The following is a 26,408-nucleotide window of genomic DNA, read 5'->3' on the forward strand; positions in this document are numbered from 1 at the left end:
GGCCGTCTGAAGAGGGATAGGGCAGCGGGTGGGATATGGGAGTTTCAGTTTGTGTGAGTAAAATGTTGGCAACACTAATGGAGTCTCCAGGAGTGAAGCAGATCTTTCCTCATGGTTTCACACTGAGGTTGATTTATTACCAGCATTCTAGATTGGCTAAAACCAGACCTCCCCCCACACTCCCACAAGCTGCCTTTTGCTCTGTTGTCTCTGCCTTGTTCTGCATGTCACAATTCCAGATTCCTGAAGCTAACCAGCCAAGACGGGAAGAGCAGCCACTCCCTGGTGCATAGCGTACTCAGCTTGCAGTAAATGTGGGCATCTGCCTATACAAAGCAAACTAGCAGTCTTTGCCAACTGCAAGTGAAGCATCAGGAAATGATCTGCCCTGAACGCATCAGGTGGAGCATGTATTCCTGGCCTAGCGGAACCACTTGGACAGACCAGGAAGTGTCTGGTAGGTCTCTGTCACTTGCAAGACCCGGCAGGCTTTGCAGAAGTGGAGGGCCCAGAAAGGTTGCTCTGATGGTTTTAGCCATGTTCGCCACTGGAAGTAGCGCTGGTAGCGCACAGGGTCCTTGTCCAGCTCCAGAAGGTGCTGGGCCAGCCCTTGAGCACTGGGAAAGTCGTTGATGTGAATAAAGGCATCAGGAGGCAGAAAGCGCTCATAGTTTTCTCGCGGGGGGCCGCACACAACGGGAACAGCCCATGAGCCCAGGGCATTGCTCCAGAGCTTCTCGGTGATGTAGTCCTCATGAAGTGAGTTCTCAAAGGCCAGGTAGAACTTGTACTGGGACAGGGTGGAGACTTGTTTGTTCTGGGGCAGAGGCATGTGATGTTTGCCGTATATATCCACGTGGAGGTACTTCTTCAGCTCCTCGTAGTACTGCACCCGGCGGGAGGCTGGGTTCCAGTTACTCACCGCCCAGGCCACCAGCTTGGACTTGGCAGGGATGCTGAAGTTCTGGGGCTGGCTGAGGACCTCCAGCCCCCCGTAGGGGGTGAAGATATCCGAGTCCCTTCGGTAAGACATGGTGAGGTTGAAGAGGTTATCCATCAAGCCCAGGTTAGAGCTATGGGTTGGGGACTCCAAGTTGAACCAGATCCAGTGCTGGGAAGGGGGCCGTGGGCCCTGGGGTAGATTCTTTGGGCTGGAGCACACATCCCAGTGATGTATAATCACAGCATCAGATTTGCTGTACCAGCTGCGGTTGACTGTGATGTGACAGTCCTGGATGCCAAGGAGCTCGGAGCATTTCCTCAGGGCAGTAGGCTGCTGAAAGGGCCAGGTCCACAGTAGGATGGTCAGCTGCGAACCAGCCTGTGGATGACTGGGGTTGTCTCCATTGTGGGCTGTTTGTTCCGAGGACTGGCCAGAGAGGAGCTGTGGGCCTGGGTCCGTGGAGAGCCGAATGTAGGAAAAAAACCAGAATGCACTTATGAATTGGGAGAGGATAAAGATGAGGAAGTACTGGCAGGCTGGGCTTTTCTTCTGCTCTTTAAGCAGCATCGTTGGCCAGGAGCTGCAGGAAACACTAATGATGGAGTGATTAGTTGTGAGGAACCCTTTTGCTTAATGGAAAAGTTGGCATGAATACAAAAATTCAAATTTGGGACATGCTTTGGACAAAATGTGCCTTGTACCCTATCCTATTTAATTGTATAACCTGCTGGATTGGTACATCCTATTTTTCTGCATGTATCATTATTGTAGCTGAGGTTGTAAATACTGTCTTTGTGTTCCAATTGTCTGTCTCTGTGAAGCCCAGCAGAAGGTTGGACTGCCCTATTGTGTGGCTTGTGAGAAGACAGCACTGCTTAGCCAATGAAGGGCCTTTAATGGGTGTCAATTCACATCTGAAGAACCTGGCTGCCTAAATTTAGAGCAGTGAGTAATAATCGTATGGAGATGTACCTTTCTCATAGAACGGGAAGGGACCTTGGGAGGTCATCGAATCTAGTCTCCTGCACTTGCAGAGGGACCTATCAGGATCCGTGACACTTCTTTTTTTAAACTTACTTTCCCCAGATTCCTAAAAGGCCCCCTCAAGGATTGAGCTCACAACCCTGGGGTTAGCAGGCCAGTGCTTAGTTGCGTAGTTTGGTCAGGTTAAACAGCGTCTGCATTGCATTGCAGTGGGCCATAACCAGAACTCTGTGCCTCGGCTGGGTGAGACCAGAGGATCTGGCTCAGCAGGACAGGAGAGCGGGGAGCCCAAGAAGGCAAGAAGGTGGGTGGTAGTGGCATGAGTGGACACCCGGGAACATCCCAAGGGGTCTTCTGTGACTGCACTTGTCACATTAGTAATTAGCAATAACTGAATGTGAGCGTGAGGTGGGTAGGGAACAATGACAGGAGTGGGCAAGTGGGATAGAAAGTGTCCCCACAGATCTGAGACCGCAAATGAGGCAATGTGAAGCAGAATCACGCACGGACTCACACCCAAGGGCAGACCAGTTCTTTGGTGTTACCTCCCAACTTGCCTATGCTGTAATCACTTCATCTGGGGATAAAACTGCCCAGGTAGTTAGAAATTACCCAGAGCAAACTGGGTTGCCTGGCAAAAACTGAAATACCTGCTCTTTTCCAACCCCTCAGCCCCATCTCTCATGGGCACGAGCAATTCACCTCCAGGAGTGACGTGTGTTACTCTGACCCCAGCACTGCTAACGACGTAGTTCCCACCATTCAGAGAGGGGACAAGGGGAGCTATGCAGCTCTCTCCTGCCTGTTTTGGTGTCTCCCCCCCAAACACTACAGTGGCTAGAGAAGTGACTAGTCCCATTTATTCAGCACTGGTGAGGCTACATCTGGAGTATTGTGTCCAGTTCTGGGGCTCCCAGTAGAGAAAGATGTGTGTGCATTGGAGACAGTCCAGCAGAGGGCAACAAAAACGATTAGGGGGCTGGAGTTCATCACCTATGAGAAGATGCTGAGGGAGCTGGACATATTTCATTTGCAAAAGACAAGAGGGAGAGTTGATTTGACAGCATCCTTCAACTTCCTGAAGGGGGACTCTAAAGAGGATGGAGAGAGATTGTTCTCGGTAGTGATGGACAGCAGAACAAGGACCAATGGTCTCAAGTTACAGAGGGAGAGATCTAGGTTGGATATTAGGAAGAACTGTTTCACCTGGAGGGTGGTAAAGCACTGGAATGAGTTGCCTAGAGTGGTGGTGGAATCTCCATCCCTAGAGGTTTTTAAGTCCCAACTGGACAAAATCCAGACTTAGATAATTTAGTTAGGGTTGATTCTGCTTTAAGCAGGGGGCTGGATTCGATGACCTCTTGAGGTCTTTTCCAGCCCTAAGTGTCTATGATTCCATGGTGCAGCTGAAAAAAACAGACAAAGGAAATAACCATTTCCAGCTGGTAGAAATAAGATTTCAGGTGACACAGGTAATTCCCGGTTGCAGTTTTGCCTGGCTCCTGACACTAAATGCAATGAGAGCAGCCAACAGATTAGATGTGACTGTCACCCCTTTGACTGACACACCAGAAACTTCCCGAGCAAACAGCAGGCGCCGAAGAACCCCAGGGATGTGGCTGTAACACACGCTGGTCAGTGGGTTACACAGGATCTCCAAAGTCCTCAAAGTTCCTTTCTGCACCTCCCGTTTCCACTTTTTACTCACCCTTTACTCCACCTTTCACCCAGTCCCTTTTTAGAAATTCATTTGCATAACAACACACCCAGCAATGAGTGCAGGATTTCTTTGACACAGCCAAAGTCTCCTCTCTGAAGCACTCACACCACAACTAACCAGAGACGGAGGGGAAACCACTTTTATAAGGCCATTGACCAGACTGCAGGCAGAAGTGGGACTAGAACCTGTCCACCACAGCTCCAGACCGCCTAGTGTTAAAGAATTTGCCACCCAACTCTGTCGAGAGAGCCATGGAAAAAAAGCAACTCACCTCCAGCTTTGTCCTGACCAACTCCTGAGACGATGATAAGGGCTCTGCGAAAATGTGCGCCAGTGGCTGGCTGCGAAAGGGAAAGCCTGTGACGCAAACAGAATAAGGAATGGAAAGCTACGGGGAGTGGACTTTACCCGCCTCCTGGCCAATTGTTTATTTAATTTCAAGTGTCTGCAGCTTGAACAGTCCTGCTCGCTTTGAACATCTCCACTCCAAGCCCTTCATAACAACTGTGTCAATGACTGAACTGTTTGGAGATAACCAAGCATCCACAGCAAAGAAGCATTGGCCTGAAGACATCCTCCAAAGAGGAGCAATGTAAAATAGAAACCTACCAGCTCTGCCAATTACTTCACATCAGAGCAGTTTTCCCTTTGAAGGAGGCAGGCAGAGCATGACGTTTGTGCTGGGTCCCCAGGGCCTCTAGAGTACCTGCGTGCTCTGTGCAGAGCAAGAGAGCGGAGATGGACGGGACGGGCCTTGGAGCTCCACTCAGGTTGGCCCATGTGATCTGCAGAGCTACCATTCTCCTCCCCTCAATTCTCCACAACCCCCCTTTGCCGAGGAGCCCTTGCCAAGACTGGCAGGGACATTGTTAATCACAACAAGTTTCGAAGCTAAAGAGCAGATTTAGCCTCACGACCCTTGTCGATTCCAGTTGGCAGCCAAGTCCTCCCTGAAAACTGAAACATGGTCACTCAGGCCTTCAAGCTCCTTCCGTCTGACTCCCTTGCCCACCCACCATGATAGCACGTGGGAGATGAGCTGGGCAGGCACCCGGAGCAATACCAGCTGTGCTTGGGGAAGACATCAGGTGTATGTTTATTATGAGAGCATTTGAGATCAGGGTCCCACGGTGCTAAACCCTGGACAAATAGAGATGAGAGAGTCCCTGCCTGTAGAGCTGGGTGTTAGGTTTTGCCCCCTCCCAGGCAGGGAAACACCACAACAGTTCAGCAGAGTCAGGCTACGTCTACACTAGAAGCATCTGTCGACAGTAAGGTCTGTCGACAGAGTACACTGACACACAAAAGCAGATCAACACAGCAATCTGCTGTGTTGCCAGAGAGCAGCCAGACTGCCCTGCCTCCCTGTCGACAGAATGGCTGACCTCAAGGTCTGCAAGCAGGGCTGCCCGGTGAGCCGGAAGCCCTCTCTGTTGATAGTAGTGCATACACTGCGTTTCTGTCAGCTGAAGCATTATTCCTCACATTTTCAAGGGATAACACTGTCGAGACGAATGCAGAGGTCTGTCGAGACAGAACGCTTTCTGGCTGGCCGTTTCTACACATGCTTATACACGGAGCGAAAGATGCTAATGAGGCGGGGATGCAAATTCCGCATGTCTCATTAGCATAACATCATGTGACTTGGAGTCCAGAAGACCGTTCTTCCAGACTACAAAATGCCGTGCAGAAGCATAGCCCCCGGGGGTGGGGGGGTGCTTCCAGAAGGAAGTCCTTCTTCCAGAGGCCTCTTCTTCCTGAAAATTTTTGGGAAGAAGGGGCCTCCGGAAGGAGGACTTCCTTCCGGAAGCCCCCGTGGGGCTGCGCTTCTGCACGGTGTTTTGGAGTCTGGAAGAAGTGTCTTCCAGACTCCAAATCACGTGACGTTATGCTAATGAGGCACAGGGAATTTGCATCCGCGCCTCATTAGCATCTTTTGCTCCGTGTATTAGCATGTAGAAACGGCCACTGAGTCTATACGTGCATTCCTCTTTTGAAAGAGGCATGCAAATGAGGGAAATTGAAAATGCAAAAATGAGCTGTAGATTTACATATCTGGCACCTCATTTGCATATTCTTTCAAAAGAGCTTATTTTGAAGGAAGAAAAGCAATATCGACATGGCTCGTTCGAAAGGAAACTGTATTTTCAAAAGAACACTTCTCCCATAAAACAATGGGAATAAGGGTTCTTTTGAAGACGGGGTTTACTTTCGAAAGACCCGCGTCTACACTGCTCTTCTTCTTTTGAAATAAGCTCTTTTGAAAGAAGATATGCAAATGAGGCACCAGATATGTAAATCTACAGCTCATTTTTGCATTTTCAATTTCCCTCATTTGCATGCCTCTTTTGAAAGAGGAATACAAGTGTAGACACAGCTTCTGTGTGCAGACGCTCCCTCAGTTATGTCAACAGAAACCCCTTCTGGTCACAAAACCCTCCAGTGTAGACACAGCCTCTGTGAGCTACCCTGGTTCAGGTAAGCAGTTAGTGCAGGCTCGGCTCCCTTGACAGTGTGGCTTGCTCATAAAAATGTGCTACCACCTGGCTTTGCAGCTCCAAAAACAGACCAGTAGGGGGCATGTGTATAGCTGACTGTGAAGGGCTTTCTGGATTAGGACTGCGAATTTGGACATGATTCAGTAGAGCTGAGGTCTGCTCCCCCCTGCACGCTGCTTCCTGCCTGGAGGTAAAATCAAGGCCCCCAGTGTTTTGGCTTTTTCGATTTGGTTTGGTTTGATTTTTTAGGCGCTGGGCACTTTACAATTGTGGCGTTCCATTCGGCCAGCCTGAAAGCCACTAGCACGGCAATAAGATGTATTCAGTGTTGTGCCTTGTTAAAGTCTGCTTTGCACAGTTCTATTGCTGTCAATTTACACCCTACAAGTGGCTGTATTTGACAGCTGGGCAAGCTGGTCTCTGGGCGCTGAATGCAGCTTGTTTTCACTTAGTAAAGTGTGTTGATGTTAGAGTTGCAAACTTTGGCATGAAAGGGGCTGTTGGTAATATGGACAGTACCACTGCATGGCATGTTCCATCTGCCCTTCGTGTATTCTGGGCTTGCACCGCTATTACCTCTAACCTAGGGTCACCTGCTGCAAAAAATGACCTCCAAGCGAAGTTGTAGATGAGCCAAAATGGTTTGGTTTATTTGGGGCTCAGCACAGCCAGATAGGCAAAAAGGAATTCCCCGCCTCTGAAAAACAACTTCAAAGGGCCCCGAACTATTGTCAGGACCGCCCAAATAAGTAACTTTTTCCAGCATTAAGCTGGGGAACAGCCACAGATTGCAGTGTCTTCATTCTTTAATTAAACTCCAGATTGCAGTGCACTATTGACACGCTCACCTATTTTTGCCTTTTTAAACTCTTCAGCTCCAAGTGTCTCCAAGCATCTAACTAGCCTCTGGACTTCAGACTATTTTTATTTAAATTGCAATAGCCACAGGACCCATAATACCACTTGCTTCCTGCCCAACCATAACAGGACCCGAGAACTGACTCTGATCCTTGTACTTATCGATCATCCAGCTGCCCCTGAGTAGTTTGACCAGACCCATAAATTGCGTAGCTTGGCATGCCAAAGCCATAATGTCATCTATGCCTCTCAGCCTTCTGATCGCTACGTTACTACTTCCCCCACCAGGCAATACCCAAGGTTCTTATTGAGACCCCACATCAGCCTATCGCCTGCTCTCTGGTTCTTACAATACCTTTGTAGCTTTTCAGACACTCTGGGTGCCAGGAGTTTAGTTTTCAGCAGGAAAGCCTGTTCAAAACGGGATTCCTTTTGCACCAAAGTCCCCTCATCCTTGGCTCCACACCAGAGTCTGCACACCAAGTTGAAACCCTCACCCCCATCCCCAACCCCCCTACCGCAACCCAGTGAAAGTGAATGAGTGAGTGAAGGTGGGTAGATTGATCGGCAGAAGGAGGTGGGATGGAGTGAGTGGTGGGGTGGGGCCCCAAAGAAAGGGTAGGGCTTCAGCAGAGAGGTGAGGCAAAGGGTAGGGAGGAGTATTTCAGTTTTCTGGGAGTAGAAAGTTGGTAAGCTTATTGGAGTCTCACAAGTGAAGCAGACCTTTCCTGGTTCTTTCACACGGAAGCTGATTTACTACCAGCATTCTAGATTTGCTATAACCAAACCTCCCCCAAAATGGTCCCCTCCCCTAACTCCCACAACCTGCCTTTTGTTCTGTAATTGCTTCCTTGTTTTGCATTTCTGAAGCTAGTCAGCCAGGATGGGTGGAGCAGCCACTCCCTGGTGCATAGTGTACTCAGCTTGCAGTAAATGTGGGCATCTGCCTATACAAAGCAAACTAGCAGTCTTTGCCAACTGCAAGTGAAGCATCAGGAAATGATCTGCCCTGAACGCATCAGGTGGAGCATGTATTCCTGGCCTAGCGGAACCACTTGGACAGACCAGGAAGTGTCTGGTAGGTCTCTGTCACTTGCAAGACCCGGCAGGCTTTGCAGAAGTGGAGGGCCCAGAAAGGTCGCTCTGATGGTTTTAGCCATGTTCGCCACTGGAAGTAGCGCTGGTAGCGCACAGGGTCCTTGTCCAGCTCCAGAAGGTGCTGGGCCAGCCCTTGAGCACTGGGAAAGTCGTTGATGTGAATAAAGGCATCAGGAGGCAGAAAGCGCTCATAGTTTTCTCGCGGGGGGCCGCACACAACGGGAACAGCCCATGAGCCCAGGGCATTGCTCCAGAGCTTCTCGGTGATGTAGTCCTCATGAAGCGAGTTCTCAAAGGCCAGGTAGAACTTGTACTGGGACAGGGTGGAGACTTATTTGTCCTGGGGCAGAGGCATGTGATGTTTGCCGTATATATCCACGTGGAGGTACTTCTTCAGCTCCTCGTAGTACTGCACCCGGTGGGAGGCTGGGTTCCAGTTACTCACCGCCCAGGCCACCAGCTTGGACTTGGCAGGGATGCTGAAGTTCTGGGGCTGGCTGAGGACCTCCAGCCCCCCGTAGGGGGTGAAGATATCCGAGTCCCTTCGGTAAGACATGGTGAGGTTGAAGAGGTTATCCATCGAGCCCAGGTTAGGGCTATGGGTTGGGGACTCCAAGTTGAACCAGATCCAGTGCTGGGAAGGGGGCCGTGGGCCCTGGGGTAGGTTCTTTGGGCTGGAGCACACATCCCGGTGATGTACAATCACAGCATCAGATTTGCTGTACCAGCTGCGGTTGATTGTGATGTGACAGTCCTGGATGCCAAGGAGCTCGGAGCATTTCCTCAGGGCAGTAGGCTGCTGAAAGGGCCAGGTCCACAGTAGGATGGTCAGCTGCGAACCAGCCTGTGGATGACTGGGGTTGTCTCCATTGTGGGCTGTTTGTTCCGAGGACTGGCCAGAGAGGAGCTGTGGGCCTGGGTCCGTGGAGAGCCGAATGTAGGAAAAAAACCAGAATGCACTTATAAATTGGGAGAGGATAAAGATGAGGAAGTACTGGCAGGCTGGGCTTTTCTTCTGCTCTTTAAGCAGCATCGTTGGCCAGGAGCTGCAGGAAACACTAATGATGGAGTGATTAGTTGTGAGGAACCCTTTTGCTTAATGGAAAAGTTGGCATGAATACAAAAATTCAAATTTGGGACATGCTTTGGACAAAATGTGCCTTGTACCCTATCGTATTTAATTGTATAACCTGCTGGATTGGTACATCCTATTTTTCTGCATGTATCATTATTGTAGCTGAGGTTGTAAATACTGTCTTTGTGTTCCAATTGTTTGTCTCTGTGAAGCCCAGCAGAAGGTTGGACTGCCCTATTGTGTGGCTTGTGAGAAGACAGCACTGCTTAGCCAATGAAGGGCCTTTAATGGGTGTCAATTCACATCTGAAGAACCTGGCTGCCTAAATTTAGAGCAGTGAGTAATAATCGTATGGAGATGTACCTTTCTCATAGAACGGGAAGGGACCTTGGGAGGTCATCGAATCTAGTCTCCTGCACTTGCAGAGGGACCTATCAGGATCCGTGACACTTCTTTTTTTAATCTTACTTTCCCCAGATTCCTAAAAGGCCCCCTCAAGGATTGAGCTCACAACCCTGGGGTTAGCAGGCCAGTGCTTAGTTGCGTAGTTTGGTCAGGTTAAACAGCGTCTGCATTGCATTGCAGTGGGCCATAACCAGAACTCTGTGCCTTGGCTGAGTGAGACCAGAGGATCTGGCTCAGCAGGACAGGAGAGCGGGGAGCCCAAGAAGGCAAGAAGGTGGGTGGTAGTGGCATGAGTGGACACCCGGGAACATCCCAAGGGGTCTTCTGTGACTGCACTTGTCACATTAGTAATTAGCAATAACTGAATGTGAGCGTGAGGTGGGTAGGGAACAATGACAGGAGTGGGCAAGTGGGATAGAAAGTGTCCCCACAGATCTGAGACCGCAAATGAGGCAATGTGAAGCAGAATCACGCACGGACTCACACCCAAGGGCAGACCAGTTCTTTGGTGTTACCTCCCAACTTGCCTATGCTGTAATCACTTCATCTGGGGATAAAACTGCCCAGGTAGTTAGAAATTACCCAGAGCAAACTGGGTTGCCTGGCAAAAACTGAAATACCTGCTCTTTTCCAACCCCTCAGCCCCATCTCTCATGGGCACGAGCAATTCACCTCCAGGAGTGACGTGTGTTACTCTGACCCCAGCACTGCTAACGACGTAGTTCCCACCATTCAGAGAGGGGACAAGGGGAGCTATGCAGCTCTCTCCTGCCTGTTTTGGTGTCTCCCCCCCAAACACTACAGTGGCTAGAGAAGTGACTAGTCCCATTTATTCAGCACTGGTGAGGCTACATCTGGAGTATTGTGTCCAGTTCTGGGGCTCCCAGTAGAGAAAGATGTGTGTGCATTGGAGACAGTCCAGCAGAGGGCAACAAAAACGATTAGGGGGCTGGAGTTCATCACCTATGAGAAGATGCTGAGGGAGCTGGACATATTTCATTTGCAAAAGACAAGAGGGAGAGTTGATTTGACAGCATCCTTCAACTTCCTGAAGGGGGACTCTAAAGAGGATGGAGAGAGATTGTTCTCGGTAGTGATGGACAGCAGAACAAGGACCAATGGTCTCAAGTTACAGAGGGAGAGATCTAGGTTGGATATTAGGAAGAACTGTTTCACCTGGAGGGTGGTAAAGCACTGGAATGAGTTGCCTAGAGTGGTGGTGGAATCTCCATCCCTAGAGGTTTTTAAGTCCCAACTGGACAAAATCCAGACTTGGATAATTTAGTTAGGGTTGATTCTGCTTTAAGCAGGGGGCTGGATTCGATGACCTCTTGAGGTCTTTTCCAGCCCTAAGTGTCTATGATTCCATGGTGCAGCTGAAAAAAACAGACAAAGGAAATAACCATTTCCAGCTGGTAGAAATAAGATTTCAGGTGACACAGGTAATTCCCGGTTGCAGTTTTGCCTGGCTCCTGACACTAAATGCAATGAGAGCAGCCAACAGATTAGATGTGACTGTCACCCCTTTGACTGACACACCAGAAACTTCCCGAGCAAACAGCAGGCGCCGAAGAACCCCAGGGATGTGGCTGTAACACACGCTGGTCAGTGGGTTACACAGGATCTCCAAAGTCCTCAAAGTTCCTTTCTGCACCTCCCGTTTCCACTTTTTACTCACCCTTTACTCCACCTTTCACCCAGTCCCTTTTTAGAAATTCATTTGCATAACAACACACCCAGCAATGAGTGCAGGATTTCTTTGACACAGCCAAAGTCTCCTCTCTGAAGCACTCACACCACAACTAACCAGAGACGGAGGGGAAACCACTTTTATAAGGCCATTGACCAGACTGCAGGCAGAAGTGGGACTAGAACCTGTCCACCACAGCTCCAGACCGCCTAGTGTTAAAGAATTTGCCACCCAACTCTGTCGAGAGAGCCATGGAAAAAAAGCAACTCACCTCCAGCTTTGTCCTGACCAACTCCTGAGACGATGATAAGGGCTCTGCGAAAATGTGTGCCAGTGGCTGGCTGCGAAAGGGAAAGCCTGTGACGCAAACAGAATAAGGAATGGAAAGCTACGGGGAGTGGACTTTACCCGCCTCCTGGCCAATTGTTTATTTAATTTCAAGTGTCTGCAGCTTGAACAGTCCTGCTCGCTTTGAACATCTCCACTCCAAGCCCTTCATAACAACTGTGTCAATGACTGAACTGTTTGGAGATAACCAAGCATCCACAGCAAAGAAGCATTGGCCTGAAGACATCCTCCAAAGAGGAGCAATGTAAAATAGAAACCTACCAGCTCTGCCAATTACTTCACATCAGAGCAGTTTTCCCTTTGAAGGAGGCAGGCAGAGCATGACGTTTGTGCTGGGTCCCCAGGGCCTCTAGAGTACCTGCGTGCTCTGTGCAGAGCAAGAGAGCGGAGATGGACGGGACGGGCCTTGGAGCTCCACTCAGGTTGGCCCATGTGATCTGCAGAGCTACCATTCTCCTCCCCTCAATTCTCCACAACCCCCCTTTGCCGAGGAGCCCTTGCCAAGACTGGCAGGGACATTGTTAATCACAACAAGTTTCGAAGCTAAAGAGCAGATTTAGCCTCACGACCCTTGTCGATTCCAGTTGGCAGCCAAGTCCTCCCTGAAAACTGAAACATGGTCACTCAGGCCTTCAAGCTCCTTCCGTCTGACTCCCTTGCCCACCCACCATGATAGCACTTGGGAGATGAGCTGGGCAGGCACCCGGAGCAATACCAGCTGTGCTTGGGGAAGACATCAGGTGTATGTTTATTATGAGAGCATTTGAGATCAGGGTCCCAAGGTACTAAACCCTGGACAAATAGAGATGAGAGAGTCCCTGCCTGTAGAGCTGGGTGTTAGGTTTTGCCCCCTCCCAGGCAGGGAAACACCACAACAGTTCAGCAGAGTCAGGCTACGTCTACACTAGAAGCATCTGTCGACAGTAAGGTCTGTCGACAGAGTACACTGACACACAAAAGCAGATCAACACAGCAATCTGCTGTGTTGCCAGAGAGCAGCCAGACTGCCCTGCCTCCCTGTCGACAGAATGGCTGACCTCAAGGTCTGCAAGCAGGGCTGCCCGGTGAGCTAGAAGCCCTCTCTGTTGATAGTAGCGCATACACTGCGTTTCTGTCAGCTGACGCATTATTCCTCACATTTTCAAGGGATAACACTGTCGAGACGAATGCAGAGGTCCGTCGAGATAGAAAGCTTTCTGGCTGGCCGTTTCTACACATGCTAATACACGGAGCGAAAGATGCTAATGAGGCGGGGATGCAAATTCCGCATGTCTCATTAGCATAACATCATGTGACTTGGAGTCCAGAAGACCGTTCTTCCAGACTACAAAATGCCGTGCAGAAGCATAGCCCCCGGGGGCGGGGGGGCGCTTCCAGAAGGAAGTCCTTCTTCCAGAGGCCTCTTCTTCCTGAAAATTTTTGGGAAGAAGGGGCCTCCGGAAGGAGGACTTCCTTCCGGAAGCCCCCGTGGGGCTGCGCTTCTGCACGGTGTTTTGGAGTCTGGAAGAACAGTCTTCCAGACTCCAAATCACGTGACGTTATGCTAATGAGGCACAGGGAATTTGCATCCGCGCCTCATTAGCATCTTTTGCTCCGTGTATTAGCATGTAGAAATGGCCACTGAGTCTATACGTGCATTCCTCTTTTGAAAGAGGCATGCAAATGAGGGAAATTGAAAATGCAAAAATGAGCTGTAGATTTACATATCTGGCACCTCATTTGCATATTCTTTCAAAAGAGCTTATTTTGAAGGAAGAAAAGCAATATCGACATGGCTCGTTCGAAAGGAAACTGTATTTTCAAAAGAACACTTCTCCCATAAAACAATGGGAATAAGGGTTCTTTTGAAGACGGGGTTTACTTTCGAAAGACCCGCGTCTACACTGCTCTTCTTCTTTTGAAATAAGCTCTTTTGAAAGAAGATATGCAAATGAGGCACCAGATATGTAAATCTACAGCTCATTTTTGCATTTTCAATTTCCCTCATTTGCATGCCTCTTTTGAAAGAGGAATACAAGTGTAGACACAGCTTCTGTGTGCAGACGCTCCCTCAGTTATGTCAACAGAAACCCCTTCTGGCCACAAAACCCTCCAGTGTAGACACAGCCTCTGTGAGCTACCCTGGTTCAGGTAAGCAGTTAGTGCAGGCTCGGCTCCCTTGACAGTGTGGCTTGCTCATAAAAATGTGCTACCACCTGGTTTGCAGCTCCAAAAACAGACCAGTAGGGGGCATGTGTATAGCTGACTGTGAAGGGCTTTCTGGATTAGGACTGCGAATTTGGACATGATTCAGTAGAGCTGAGGTCTGCTCCCCCCTGCACGCTGCTTCCTGCCTGGAGGTAAAATCAAGGCCCCCAGTGTTTTGGCTTTTTCGATTTGGTTTGGTTTGATTTTTTAGGCGCTGGGCACTTTACAATTGTGGCGTTCCATTCGGCCAGCCTGAAAGCCACTAGCACGGCAATAAGATGTATTCAGTGTTGTGCCTTGTTAAAGTCTGCTTTGCACAGTTCTATTGCTGTCAATTTACACCCTACAAGTGGCTGTATTTGACAGCTGGGCAAGCTGGTCTCTGGGCGCTGAATGCAGCTTGTTTTCACTTAGTAAAGTGTGTTGATGTTAGAGTTGCAAACTTTGGCATGAAAGGGGCTGTTGGTAATATGGACAGTACCACTGCATGGCATGTTCCATCTGCCCTTCGTGTATTCTGGGCTTGCACCGCTATTACCTCTAACCTAGGGTCACCTGCTGCAAAAAATGACCTCCAAGCGAAGTTGTAGATGAGCCAAAATGGTTTGGTTTATTTGGGGCTCAGCACAGCCAGATAGGCAAAAAGGAATTCCCCCCCTCTGAAAAACAATTTCAAAGGGCCCCGAACTATTGTCAGGACCGCCCAAATAAGTAACTTTTTCCAGCATTAAGCTGGGGAACAGCCACAGATTGCAGTGTCTTCATTCTTTAATTAAACTCCAGATTGCAGTGCACTATTGACACGCTCACCTATTTTTGCCTTTTTAAACTCTTCAGCTCCAAGTGTCTCCAAGCATCTAACTAGCCTCTGGACTTCAGACTATTTTTATTTAAATTGCAATAGCCACAGGACCCATAATACCACTTGCTTCCTGCCCAACCATAACAGGACCCGAGAACTGACTCTGATCCTTGTACTTATCGATCATCCAGCTGCCCCTGAGTAGTTTGACCAGACCCATAAATTGCGTAGCTTGGCATGCCAAAGCCATAATGTCATCTATGCCTCTCAGCCTTCTGATCGCTACGTTACTACTTCCCCCACCAGGCAATACCCAAGGTTCTTATTGAGACCCCACATCAGCCTATCGCCTGCTCTCTGGTTCTTACAATACCTTTGTAGCTTTTCAGACACTCTGGGTGCCAGGAGTTTAGTTTTCAGCAGGAAAGCCTGTTCAAAACGGGATTCCTTTTGCACCAAAGTCCCCTCATCCTTGGCTCCACACCAGAGTCTGCACACCAAGTTGAAACCCTCACCCCCATCCCCAACCCCCCTACCGCAACCCAGTGAAAGTGAATGAGTGAGTGAAGGTGGGTAGATTGATCGGCAGAAGGAGGTGGGATGGAGTGAGTGGTGGGGTGGGGCCCCAAAGAAAGGGTAGGGCTTCAGCAGAGAGGTGAGGCAAAGGGTAGGGAGGAGTATTTCAGTTTTCTGGGAGTAGAAAGTTGGTAAGCTTATTGGAGTCTCACAAGTGAAGCAGACCTTTCCTGGTTCTTTCACACGGAAGCTGATTTACTACCAGCATTCTAGATTTGCTATAACCAAACCTCCCCCAAAATGGTCCCCTCCCCTAACTCCCACAACCTGCCTTTTGTTCTGTAATTGCTTCCTTGTTTTGCATTTCTGAAGCTAGTCAGCCAGGATGGGTGGAGCAGCCACTCCCTGGTGCATAGTGTACTCAGCTTGCAGTAAATGTGGGCATCTGCCTATACAAAGCAAACTAGCAGTCTTTGCCAACTGCAAGTGAAGCATCAGGAAATGATCTGCCCTGAACGCATCAGGTGGAGCATGTATTCCTGGCCTAGCGGAACCACTTGGACAGACCAGGAAGTGTCTGGTAGGTCTCTGTCACTTGCAAGACCCGGCAGGCTTTGCAGAAGTGGAGGGCCCAGAAAGGTCGCTCTGATGGTTTTAGCCATGTTCGCCACTGGAAGTAGCGCTGGTAGCGCACAGGGTCCTTGTCCAGCTCCAGAAGGTGCTGGGCCAGCCCTTGAGCACTGGGAAAGTCGTTGATGTGAATAAAGGCATCAGGAGGCAGAAAGCGCTCATAGTTTTCTCGCGGGGGGCCGCACACAACGGGAACAGCCCATGAGCCCAGGGCATTGCTCCAGAGCTTCTCGGTGATGTAGTCCTCATGAAGCGAGTTCTCAAAGGCCAGGTAGAACTTGTACTGGGACAGGGTGGAGACTTGTTTGTTCTGGGGCAGAGGCATGTGATGTTTGCCGTATATATCCACGTGGAGGTACTTCTTCAGCTCCTCGTAGTACTGCACCCGGCGGGAGGCTGGGTTCCAGTTACTCACCGCCCAGGCCACCAGCTTGGACTTGGCAGGGATGCTGAAGTTCTGGGGCTGGCTGAGGACCTCCAGCCCCCCGTAGGGGGTGAAGATATCCGAGTCCCTTCGGTAAGACATGGTGAGGTTGAAGAGGTTATCCATCGAGCCCAGGTTAGGGCTATGGGTTGGGGACTCCAAGTTGAACCAGATCCAGCGCTGGGAAGGGGGCCGTGGGCCCTGGAGCAGTTTCTTTGGGCTGGAGCACACATCTTTGTGATGCACAATCACAGCATCAGCTTTGAGATACCAGCTGTGGTTAGCTGTGATGTGACAGTCCCGGATGCCAAGGAGCTCGGAGCATTTCCTCAGGGCAGTAGGCTGCTGAAAGGGCCAGGTCCACCGCAGTATGGTCAGCTGCGAGCCAGCCTGTGTGGGTGTGGGGTTGTTTCCAGGCTGGGTTGTCAGACCAGAGGGTTGGCGAGACAAGAGCTGCGGACCTGTGTCTGTGGAGAGCCGAATGTAGGCAAACAAACAGAAGGCAGTTACGAATTGGGAGAGAATAAAGATGAGGAGGTGCTGGCAGGCTGGACTTTTCATCTGCTCGCTGGGCAACATGGCTGGCCAGGGACTACAGGAAACACCAATAATGGGGTGATTAGTGATTAGCAATAACTGAATGTGGTGAAAGTGACGCGAGATAGAGTACAATGCCAGGAACTTGCAAAGTATGTGTCAAGGCTGATCCCCACTCTGATACTCTGAGTCCAGGAGGTGGGAGCCCACAAGAGGCCTTTAAAATATCTTGTCTCTATAGACTTCTGCTTCAAAGATTCCTAACGGCACAGATTCCCTGACCCTGGGAGGTAGCTGCCACCACCCAAGTGAGAAAATCCCCCTTTAAAGCCCAGGAAGGCACACTTGGGATGTCTCTCTGTGGGGTAACTCCAAGCTCCTACCCCTCCCTTAGGATAGAGCTTGAAAACTGAGGGAATTGGCAGAGGTCATTGCTGAACCTTTGGCCATTATCCTTGAAAACTCTTGGAGATCGGGGGAGATATCGGATGACTGGAAGAAGGCAAACATAGTGCCCATCTTTAAAAAAGGAAAGAAGGACAATCCAGGGAACTATAGACTCGTCAGCCTTACCTCAATCCCTGGGAAAATAATGGAGGGAATCCTCAAGGAATCCATTTTGAAGCACTTGGAAGAGGGGAAAGTGATCACAAGTAGCCAACATGGATTCACCAGGGGCAAGTCCTGCCTAACCAATCTGATCAGCTTCTATGACGAGGTAACAACCTCTGTGGACATGGGGAAGTCAGTGGATGTGATATACCTTGACTTCAGCAAGGCTTTTGATACCGTCTCCCACAACATTCTTGTCCATAAGTTAAGGAAATATGGATTGGGTCCTTGGACTATAAAATAGATAGAAAGCTGGCTTGATGGTCGGGCCCAATGGGTAGTGGTCAATGGCTCAATATCTGGATGGTGGTCTGTTTCAAGCGGAGTGCCGCAAGGCTCGGTTCTGAGGCCGGTGTTAGTCAACGTCTTTATTAATGACCTGGATGAGGGATTGGGTTGCACCCTCAGCAAGTTTGTGGATGACACAAAACTAGGGGGAGAGCTAGATACGTTGGAGGGTAGAGAGAGAATCCAGAGGGACCTGGATAAATTGGAGGACTGGGCCAAAAGAAATCTGATGCGGTTCAATAAGGAGAAGTGTAGAGTCCTGCACCTGGGGCAGAAGAATCCCAAACATTGTTACAGGCTGGGGACCGACTGGCTCAGCAGCAGTACGATGGAAAGGAACCTAGGGGTTATGGTGGATGAAAGGCTGGATATGTGTAAACAGTGTGCCCTTGTAGCCAAGAAAGCTAACGGCATACTGGGGTGCATTAGGAGGAGCATTTCGAGCAGATCTAGTGAAGTAGTTATTCCTCTTTATTCGGCACTGGTGAAGCCACATCTGGAATATGGTGTCCAGTTTTGGGCCACCCAGTAGAAAAAGGATGTGGATTTGCTGGAGCAGGTTCAGCGAAGGGCAACAAAAATGATTAAGGGTCTGGAGCACAAAACCTATGAGGATAGGCTGAGGGATCTGGGCTTGTTTAGTTTATGGAAGAGAAGACTTAGAGGTGATTTAATAGCAGCCTTCAACTTCCTGAAGGGGAGCTCTAAAAAGGAGGGTGAGAAACTGTTCTCAGTGGTGTCAAATGGCAGAACAAGGAATAATGGTCAGAAGTTGAAGAGGGAAAGGTGTAGGTTAGATATTAGGAAAAACTTCTTCGCCAGGCGGGTGGTGAAGCACTGGAATGCATTGCCTAGAGAGGTGGTGGATTCTCCATCCCTTGAGGTTTTTAAGTCCCGGCTGGACAAGGTCCTGGCTGGGATGACTTAGTGGGGGTTGATCTGCTTGAAGCAGGGGGCTGGACTAGATGACCTCCTGAGGTCCCTTCCAGCCCTGTGATTCTGTGAAAACACCGAGGAAGAAATTAAGCTACAATCTGATAAAATCATATATTCAAAGAATCCTAGGGCTGGAAGGGATCTCCGGAGGTCATCTAGTCCAGCCCCCTGCCCAATGCAGTTATCAACCTCAACTAAATAATCCCAACCAGGACTTTTATGTCAAGCTGGGACTTAAAACCTTCTGGGCATGGGGATTCCACAACCTCTCTCAGTAACACATTCCAGTGCTTCACCACCTTCCTGGTGAAAAAAATTTTCCTAGTATCCAACCTACACCTCTCCCTCTGTAACTTGAGACCATTGCTCCTTTTTCTGCCATCCATCACTCCTGAGAACCACTTCTCTCCATCCTCCTTAGAGCTCCTCTAAGTTGAAGGCTGCTATCACATTACCCCTCACTCTTCTCTTCTGCAAACTAAATAAGCCCAAATCCCTCAGTCTCTCCTTGTAGATCATGTGCTCCAGCCCCCTAATCATTTTTGTTGCCCTCGGCTGGACCCTCTCCAATGCATCCACATCCTTTCTGTACTGGGAAGGCCAGAACTCAACTCAGTACTCCAGATTTGGCCTCATCAGAGCCAAACAGAGGGGAATGATAATTTTTCTAGATCTGCTGGAAGTACTCCTCCTAATGCACCCCAATATGTCATTAGCCTACTTGGCTACAAGGGCACACTGTTAACTCATATCCAGCCTCTCAACCTCTGTAATCCCCAGGTCCTTTTCTGCTGCACTGGTGCTTAGCCAGTTGGTCCCCAGCCTGTGACAGTGCTTGGGATTCCTTGTTGAACTTCATCTGATTTCTTTTGATCCAATCCTCCAATTTATCTAGGTCACTCTTGACCCTATCCTACCCTCCAACATATCTACCTGTTCCCCTTGCTTAGTGTCATCTGCAAATTTGCTGAGAATGCAATCCATCCCCTCGTCCAGGTCATTAATAAAGATGTTGAACAATACCAGCCCTAGGATCTTTGGGGCACTCCACTTGAAACCGACTGCCAACCAGACACAGAGCCATTGATCAGTACCTGTTGGGCCCGACCATCTAGCCAGCTTTCTATCCACCTTACAGTCCATTTACCCAATCCATAGTTCCTTAACTTACAGGCAAGAATATTGTGAGAGACTGTATCAAAAGCTTTGCTACAGTCAAGGTATATCATGTCCACCACCTTCCCCATATCTACAGAGCCAGTTACCTCATCACAGATGCTAATCAGATTGGCCAGACAGGACTTGCCCTTGGTAAATCCATGTTGAGTATTCCTGATCACTCTTCTGCTGTAGTCATTCCTAGACAGTCTCTCCCCATTCTGTATGTGGGAAACTGATTGTTCCTTCCCAAGTGGAGCACTTTGCATTTGTCGTTACTAAACTTCATCATGTTTACCTCAGACCATTTCTCCAATTTATCCAGATTATTTTGAATTATGACCCTGTCTTCCAAAGCAGTTGCAACCCCTCCCAGCTTGGTATCATCTGAAAACTTAATAAGCATACTTTCTATGCCAATATCTAAATGGTTGATGAAGATATTGAACAGAACCGGTCCTAAAACAGACCCCTGAGGAACCCCACTTGTTATACTTTTCCAGCAGGATTGAGAATCATTAAGAACTACTCTCTGAGTACGGTTATCCAGCCAGTTATACACCCACCTTATAGTAGCCTCATCTAAATTGTATTTGCCTAGTTTTTTGATAAGAATATCATGTGAGACCAAATCAAATGCTTTACTAAAGTCTAGGTATACCACATCTACTGCTTCTCCCCTATCCACAAGGCTTGTTATCCTATCAAAGAAAGATATCAGATTGGTTTGACATGATTTGTTCTTTACAAATCCATGCTGGCTGTTCCCTATCACCTTACCAACTTCCAAGTGCTTGCAGATGATTTCTTTAATTACCTGTTCCATTATCTTTCCTGGCACAGAAGTTAAGCTGACTGGCCTATAGTTTCCTGGGTTGTTCTTCTTCCCCTTTTTATAGATAGGCACTATATTTGCCCTTTTCCAGACTTCCGGAATCTCTCCTGTCTCCCATGATTTTCCAAAGATGATGCATAAAGGCTCAGATACCTCCTCTATCAGCTCCTTGAGTATTCTAGGATGCATTTCATCAGGCCCTGGTGACTTGCAGACATCTAATTTTTCAAAGTGATTTTTAACCTGTTCTTTTTTTATTTCAACTTCTAACCCTACACCTTTCCCACTGGCATTCACTGTGTTGGGCATTCCTTCATCAGACTTCTCAGTGAAGACTGAAACAAAGCACTCATTAAGCATCTCTGCCATTTTCAAGTTCCCTGTTACTGTTTCTCCCTCCTCACTGAGCAATGGTCCTACCCTGTCCCTGGTCTTCCTCTTGTTTCTAATGTATTTATAAAAAGCCTTCTTGTTTCCCTTTATGCCCATAGCTAGATTGAGCTCATTTTGTGCCTTAGCCTTTCTAATCTTGCTCCTGCATTCTTGTGGTGTTTGTCTATATTCATCCTTTGTAATTTGTCCTTGTTTCCATTTTTTATATGATTCCTTTTTTATTTTGAGATCATGCAAGATCTCCTGGTTAAGCCAAGGCGGTCTTTTACCATATTTTCTATCTTTCCGACGCAGTGGGATAGCTTGCTTTTGGGCCCTTAATAATATCTTAAAAATGAGCCTCAAATTTTGACATTTTTCTACCATGTCATTTCCATTTATTATACACCTTGAAGTTCTGGCAGAGACAACAAAAGAAGCTATATATACCTGCAAAAATTGATTAAAATCATTGTGAGACCTCGGGCCTTTGCCCATTTTTCAGTCACATACACATTTTCATCTGCGTGACTGGAAACTGGAGTAACTTCTGTGATTAGTAATTCTATATTATATGCTGTTTAGAGTCTTTGCATAGTTTAGAGGTTTTGAAAGTCATAATTAATTCTGTTACTCTAAGGCTGTGTCTTCTCTACAAAAATAACTTTGAAGTAAGCAACTTTGAAGCTGAGCGTCTACACACACCCTACTTCAAAGTTAAACTGATATGGAGTAAGGACTTTGAAACTGGGCTTCGAAGTAAGGGAAAATGTGTGTAGACTCTCTGCTGGCTACTTGGAAGATAACTTAGAAGATAGTTCCTACTGTAGATACAACCTAATGTGATTTTGCTTGGTCTGTGGGTGAGTTTAACCTTTAAATTAGTTCTCTGCATAGGAGATTCTTGTATTCCTGTTTTTTCTTAGGTGTCCTTATATACAACAACCATATCAGGCTCAGCTGTAAGCTACCTTTTTGCCCAGTTTTAGATTCACCTTTTGTATGGTAGCATTGCATGGCTATGGGGGATGTTCTATTTCTTCTGTCCTTCCTTGTAGTCTGGGCTCACACCCTCATGAGTCCTAAGCTTTGGGTCACCTGCTGCAAAGAATCACTTCCAAGTGAGATCATGCAAGAGCCAAAGTTGATAACTCAGGCCCAGCACAACAGGATGGTCAAAGAGGAATTCTCCCACCCCACCAACCCGCACCCCACAAAAAAATTAACAAAAAAGCAAAAAACCTGCAAAGAGCCACACACTTTTGTCAGGAAGGCCCAAATATGTATGACACTCTTAAAATCCAAGTGTTTTCCAGAACTCTCTGGAATTCTGATCATCACCAGCCCATTACCTGCTCTCTGGCTCTTGTTTTTGGAGTTTGCCTGAGTAAAGCAGGGAATTCCTGTTTCAAACTAAGATCAAGTTCATATCAGCACCTCCACTGCCCATAACCAGCTACAGATTTATGAAGCTAGTCAGCAGAGGAGTGAGGAGGGAACAAGGAAGGAACAGTCTCATGCAAAGTCAACTCAGCTTTAAGTGAATTCAGGCGTGTCTCAGTACAAGGCAAAACAGCAGTCTTGGCTCATTTCAATGATCTGCAATGAACACAGCAAGCGGCGCGTGTAACTCTGGCCTAGCGAAACCACTTGGAAAGATCTGGCGAGGTCTGGTAGGTCGCTGTCATTTGCAAGGCCCGGCAGGCTTTGCAGAAGTGGAAGTCCCAGAAAAGTCGCTCTGATGGTTTTAGCCACATGTGCCACTGGAATTAGCACTGGTACCGCACTGGGTCCTTGTCCAGCTCCAGAAGGTGCTGAGCCAGCCCTTGAGCACTTGGAAGGTCATTGATCAGAATAAAGGCATCAGGAGGCAGAAAGCGCTCATAGTTTTCTCGCGGGGGGCCACACACAACGGGAACAGCCCATGAGCCCAGGGCTGCCTAACTTTCAAGAATTTGTCACCCAAACAACAGCTCAGAGAGCAAGGAAAAATAGCAACTCACCTCTGGCTTTGTCCTGACAAACTCCAGAGACAATGGTAAGTGCTCTGGCAAGATGAACTGAAGTGGCTGATCGCACAAGGAAAGCAGGTGACACAAACAGAATGAGGCACACAAAAAAAAAAAAATGTCCCACCCTCATTGCAATCTCTACTCCTAAACCTTTCCTACCGATTAGGACAATGGCTTGTAAGGAATGTGCCAGCAGGAGCTCAATACTGCTGAAGGATTTGCAGAACGTGTTCTTCAGAGATCCTTTGCATGAAAATGAAAAGATGTGCATATGTAATACCTTAATACCTTGTGTAATGCTGCCAATGAGTTTTGGGAAGCCCAGATGCCTGAGCCAGCCAGCACAGGTGAAGCAATGAGGTTTTGTCTATTGTAAGCAACATGTTGTTGGAAAGTCACAATTTATGTTCTCACCCAGTGTAAGAATTGTGGAATCTCACCAATGCTTGAAGTTGTTGTGGGGATACAGGGCAGTCATCACTGCTGTGTAAGATGTGGATTGCAGAGGGCTCCCTCCATCCAAGCATTGTGGGGTGAAAGGAGGGGAAGGGACAGTGGTTGAATCAGCTGGCTGGAAGCCTTTTGGCCGTACAGCTGTAAGACTGGTTTGACTAGTTCTCCCCCGACACTGTTCAAAGGTAGACCTAAAAATATGTCTGTAAGATTTTGTGAGAATCCACCTTGGTGGCTACTGAGATGCTGTCGCTAGGCCCAGAGCTGAATGCCACTATGAGCTGAAATTACTAGTAGCTGAAGGTATGGCGAGCTGGAATCACAGGGTTTTGCATACAGCAAAACCCACAAGACAGCAGCGGGAGACCAGCAGATGGTTGGTAGGCCCAACCGGCGGATGGCCAGTAGGAGGAGCAGCAGGCAGCTGGCAGGAGCGACCGGTGGGTGGCTGGTGAAGCAGCTGGCAGGGGGCTAGCGGAATGCCAGAGCAGTCCAAAGATGGCATTGCCTCCGGTTCAGTGAGGGAATGCATCAGGGTGATGTGCCAGGCCCTGCACGGACTGGACCGATGTAAGTGGGGCATTTGAAGGGGTGGTATGGAGAAAGTTTTGGTGTGTGGATTGGCTGTTTACGGTATTGGACTGTTGAGCCAGAGAGGCAAAGGACACTGCTCCATCCATTTGAGCTGGGACAGTCACTTGAGGATTTGTTATGAATGCTGGGGGATGTGCCTATATGGGCACAAATCTTCGAAATAGCCATGGTAATGGCCATTTCAAAGATTACTAATGAGGCACTGAATTGAATATTCAGCGCCTCATTAGCAATAGGACGCTTCCGGCTGCGGCGCTTTGAAAGCACCACTTTTGAAAGTGCACGGCTTTGTGCAGCTACACGGGGGTCCTTTTTGAAAGGACCTGCACCTTTTGAAATCCCCTTATTCCGATCAGTGTTTCCAGCTCTTCTTCCAAACACTGACAAGGCCATATTGTAGATTGTGTCTCTCAGATGCTGCCATCTGGATGTTGCATCAGCACCCCCAGGGCTGCTGCGCAGATTCTCCTCAAGGGTCTCTCTGAACATTTCAGCTTTTTCTGAGTTTGCCGTCTTTCTGGCATCAGTGTGGGGCCTTCAGGTTGGTTTAGAATGGCGCAGCTTCTTGAGTCTCAGCTTGAGCTTGGAGCAGACTAGCGAATGATCTGTATGGCACTCGGCACTGTGGTAGCTGCGTGTCAGGAGGACGTTTTTGACGTTGTCGCATCTGGTGATGTCCAAGTCTAATTGGTGCCAGTGTTTTGAGCGTGGGTGTCTCCATGACACTCTACGCTGTGGCTTGGTTTGGAATAATGTGTTTGTGATGCACAGATTGTGGTACGTGCAAAGTTCGAGGAGATGCTGTCCATTGTCATTCGTTTTTCCCACACCGAAGTGACGTAGGCAAGAGGGCCATGAGTCACGATCGGCTCCAATGTTGCATTGAAGTCACCCAAAAGGTACAATTGTTCACGAGCAGGTATTTGCACTATGGCGGCACTGAACTCGTCATAGAACTTGTCCTTTGCTCCTGGTGTGGTGTTCAGGGTTTGAGCGTAAGTGCTGATCAGGTGGATGGGACCGGCACAGGTTTGAAGTTTGACCTGAAGGAGTCTTTCTGATCTGCCCATGATTAGTTCCACCATTTGCAGAAGGGTGTTTCTGATGGCAAAGCCAACACCGTGCTCCCTGGGTTCCTCTTGGGCTTTGCCCTGCCAGAAAAAGGTGTAGTGCTTTTCCTTTAGGGATCCCGAAACTGCGAGTCGCGTCTCCTGCAAAGTGGCAACGTCAGCTTGGAGCCTCTTCAGTTCCAGCATCTGATGAAGTGAGTCTGTGCTCACAAAAGCTCATGCTCAAAACTTTTCTGTTAGTCTGTAAGGTGCCACAGGACCCTTCGTTGCTGTTGTTGATGACAGCGGTCTTTCGGGTGTCACTGATGTCCTGAAGATCTTCAGTCAAACCGGTCAACATAGTCCGTACATTCCAACAAACAAGCTTGAAACTTTGATGATTTCCTTTTCTTAATAGTTTTTTTGTTTGTTTGTCTGGTTCTCATTTCAGTCACTTGTCAGGTTTGAGAACCTTAAGCCTCATGCACCCTGTGAGGCAAGTGAACTGTGGCGAGACTGTACCCTACTAGCTGGGGGCTGCCCTGCTTAAGGGGGGCAGTGACTGTCCAATGAGATGCGATGATCTCTCCCACCGTCGGAAGCAACCCCTGGCGCTTGTTCTCTACGGCAGTCGAGCGAGAGCTAATAACCGGTATCTGTTGCCTCCCGTGTTGGTTCAACGCTGTTAAGCGATGCTGGAGTACCTCTCCAGGCACAAGCCTGGGCAATTTTTATGGCGACCCTCGGCTGCCCCGACACCAGGCCCCGCCTCTCGTCTTTACTGATATAGTCCAAAGGAAAGGATAACCTCTACGTTTGGTACCAGCTCAGCTGCAGGAGTTGCCGGGACAATGCCAGAAGTTGACACAGGACCGCCTTAGGACTCCCCTCCGGATTTTCTGTCAGGGTTTACTTCCTTAGCCTTAGTCCTTCCCAGGATAACCCACAAGGCAGTGGGGCACAAGGAGGGAGTCACATATCATTTAATAGCCCTTTGCCCTGCCTCCTTCACTCTGTCCAGTGGCATATTTGGTTTGTACACAGAGGGGAGCAGAATGCAAGCCCTTTATGTCTCATTTTTTCTCTTTGTGCCTATAGCGTGGCCTTCCTAGTTGGAGGTGATGTGGCACCTTTCTCTCTGAATGAGAAGGGTGGAGCTTGGGTTTTAGCACCCTGAGTTGTGGCTGATGCAGACTTAAGTCAACAGTTCGGTCTCTGTGGAACCAAAAGGCACTGGGAAGGTCGTGTTGTTTGGCCAAGGAATAGAATTCTGCACTGAGGGCTGAGACTATTCCCTGGGTTTAAGGGTTAGGCATAGAGAAGAGTAACAAGGTGTTGTAGAAAGCCACCATGGCATGAGTCAGTCTCAGTGTTCGTTTGCAGG

General features: G+C 48.6%; 3 protein-coding genes across 3 annotated transcripts; all 3 read right to left on the bottom strand.

The window, feature by feature from the left end:
* Positions 1-421: 421 nt before the first annotated feature.
* Positions 422-1,510, bottom strand: LOC142002328 (3-galactosyl-N-acetylglucosaminide 4-alpha-L-fucosyltransferase FUT3-like). Its single transcript, XM_074978343.1, has one exon. It carries the CDS (start codon positions 1,508-1,510, stop codon positions 422-424), a length of 1,089 nt encoding a protein of 362 aa, XP_074834444.1.
* A 6,435-nt stretch (positions 1,511-7,945) lies between these two features.
* On the bottom strand, positions 7,946-9,134 carry LOC142002330 (3-galactosyl-N-acetylglucosaminide 4-alpha-L-fucosyltransferase FUT3-like). The gene is given in 1 exon segment (XM_074978347.1): positions 7,946-9,134. A coding segment is annotated over 1 exon segment (1,089 nt). The 3' UTR covers positions 7,946-8,045.
* Positions 9,135-15,568: 6,434 nt separating this feature from the next.
* On the bottom strand, positions 15,569-16,757 carry LOC142002324 (3-galactosyl-N-acetylglucosaminide 4-alpha-L-fucosyltransferase FUT3-like). The gene has a single exon (XM_074978339.1). It carries the CDS (start codon positions 16,755-16,757, stop codon positions 15,669-15,671), a length of 1,089 nt encoding a protein of 362 aa, XP_074834440.1. The 3' UTR covers positions 15,569-15,668.
* Between the last annotated feature and the right edge of the window lie 9,651 nt (positions 16,758-26,408).

The sequence above is a fragment of the Carettochelys insculpta genome, chromosome 27 (assembly GCF_033958435.1).
Source record: "Carettochelys insculpta isolate YL-2023 chromosome 27, ASM3395843v1, whole genome shotgun sequence".
Lineage (NCBI taxonomy): Eukaryota > Metazoa > Chordata > Testudines > Carettochelyidae > Carettochelys > Carettochelys insculpta.

Excerpts from the sequence above, each read along its gene's own strand:
- LOC142002324 (XM_074978339.1), bottom strand. The coding sequence starts at position 16,757 with ATGTTGCCCAGCGAGCAGATGAAAAGTCCAGCCTGCCAGCACCTCCTC.
- LOC142002328 (XM_074978343.1), bottom strand. The coding sequence starts at position 1,510 with ATGCTGCTTAAAGAGCAGAAGAAAAGCCCAGCCTGCCAGTACTTCCTC.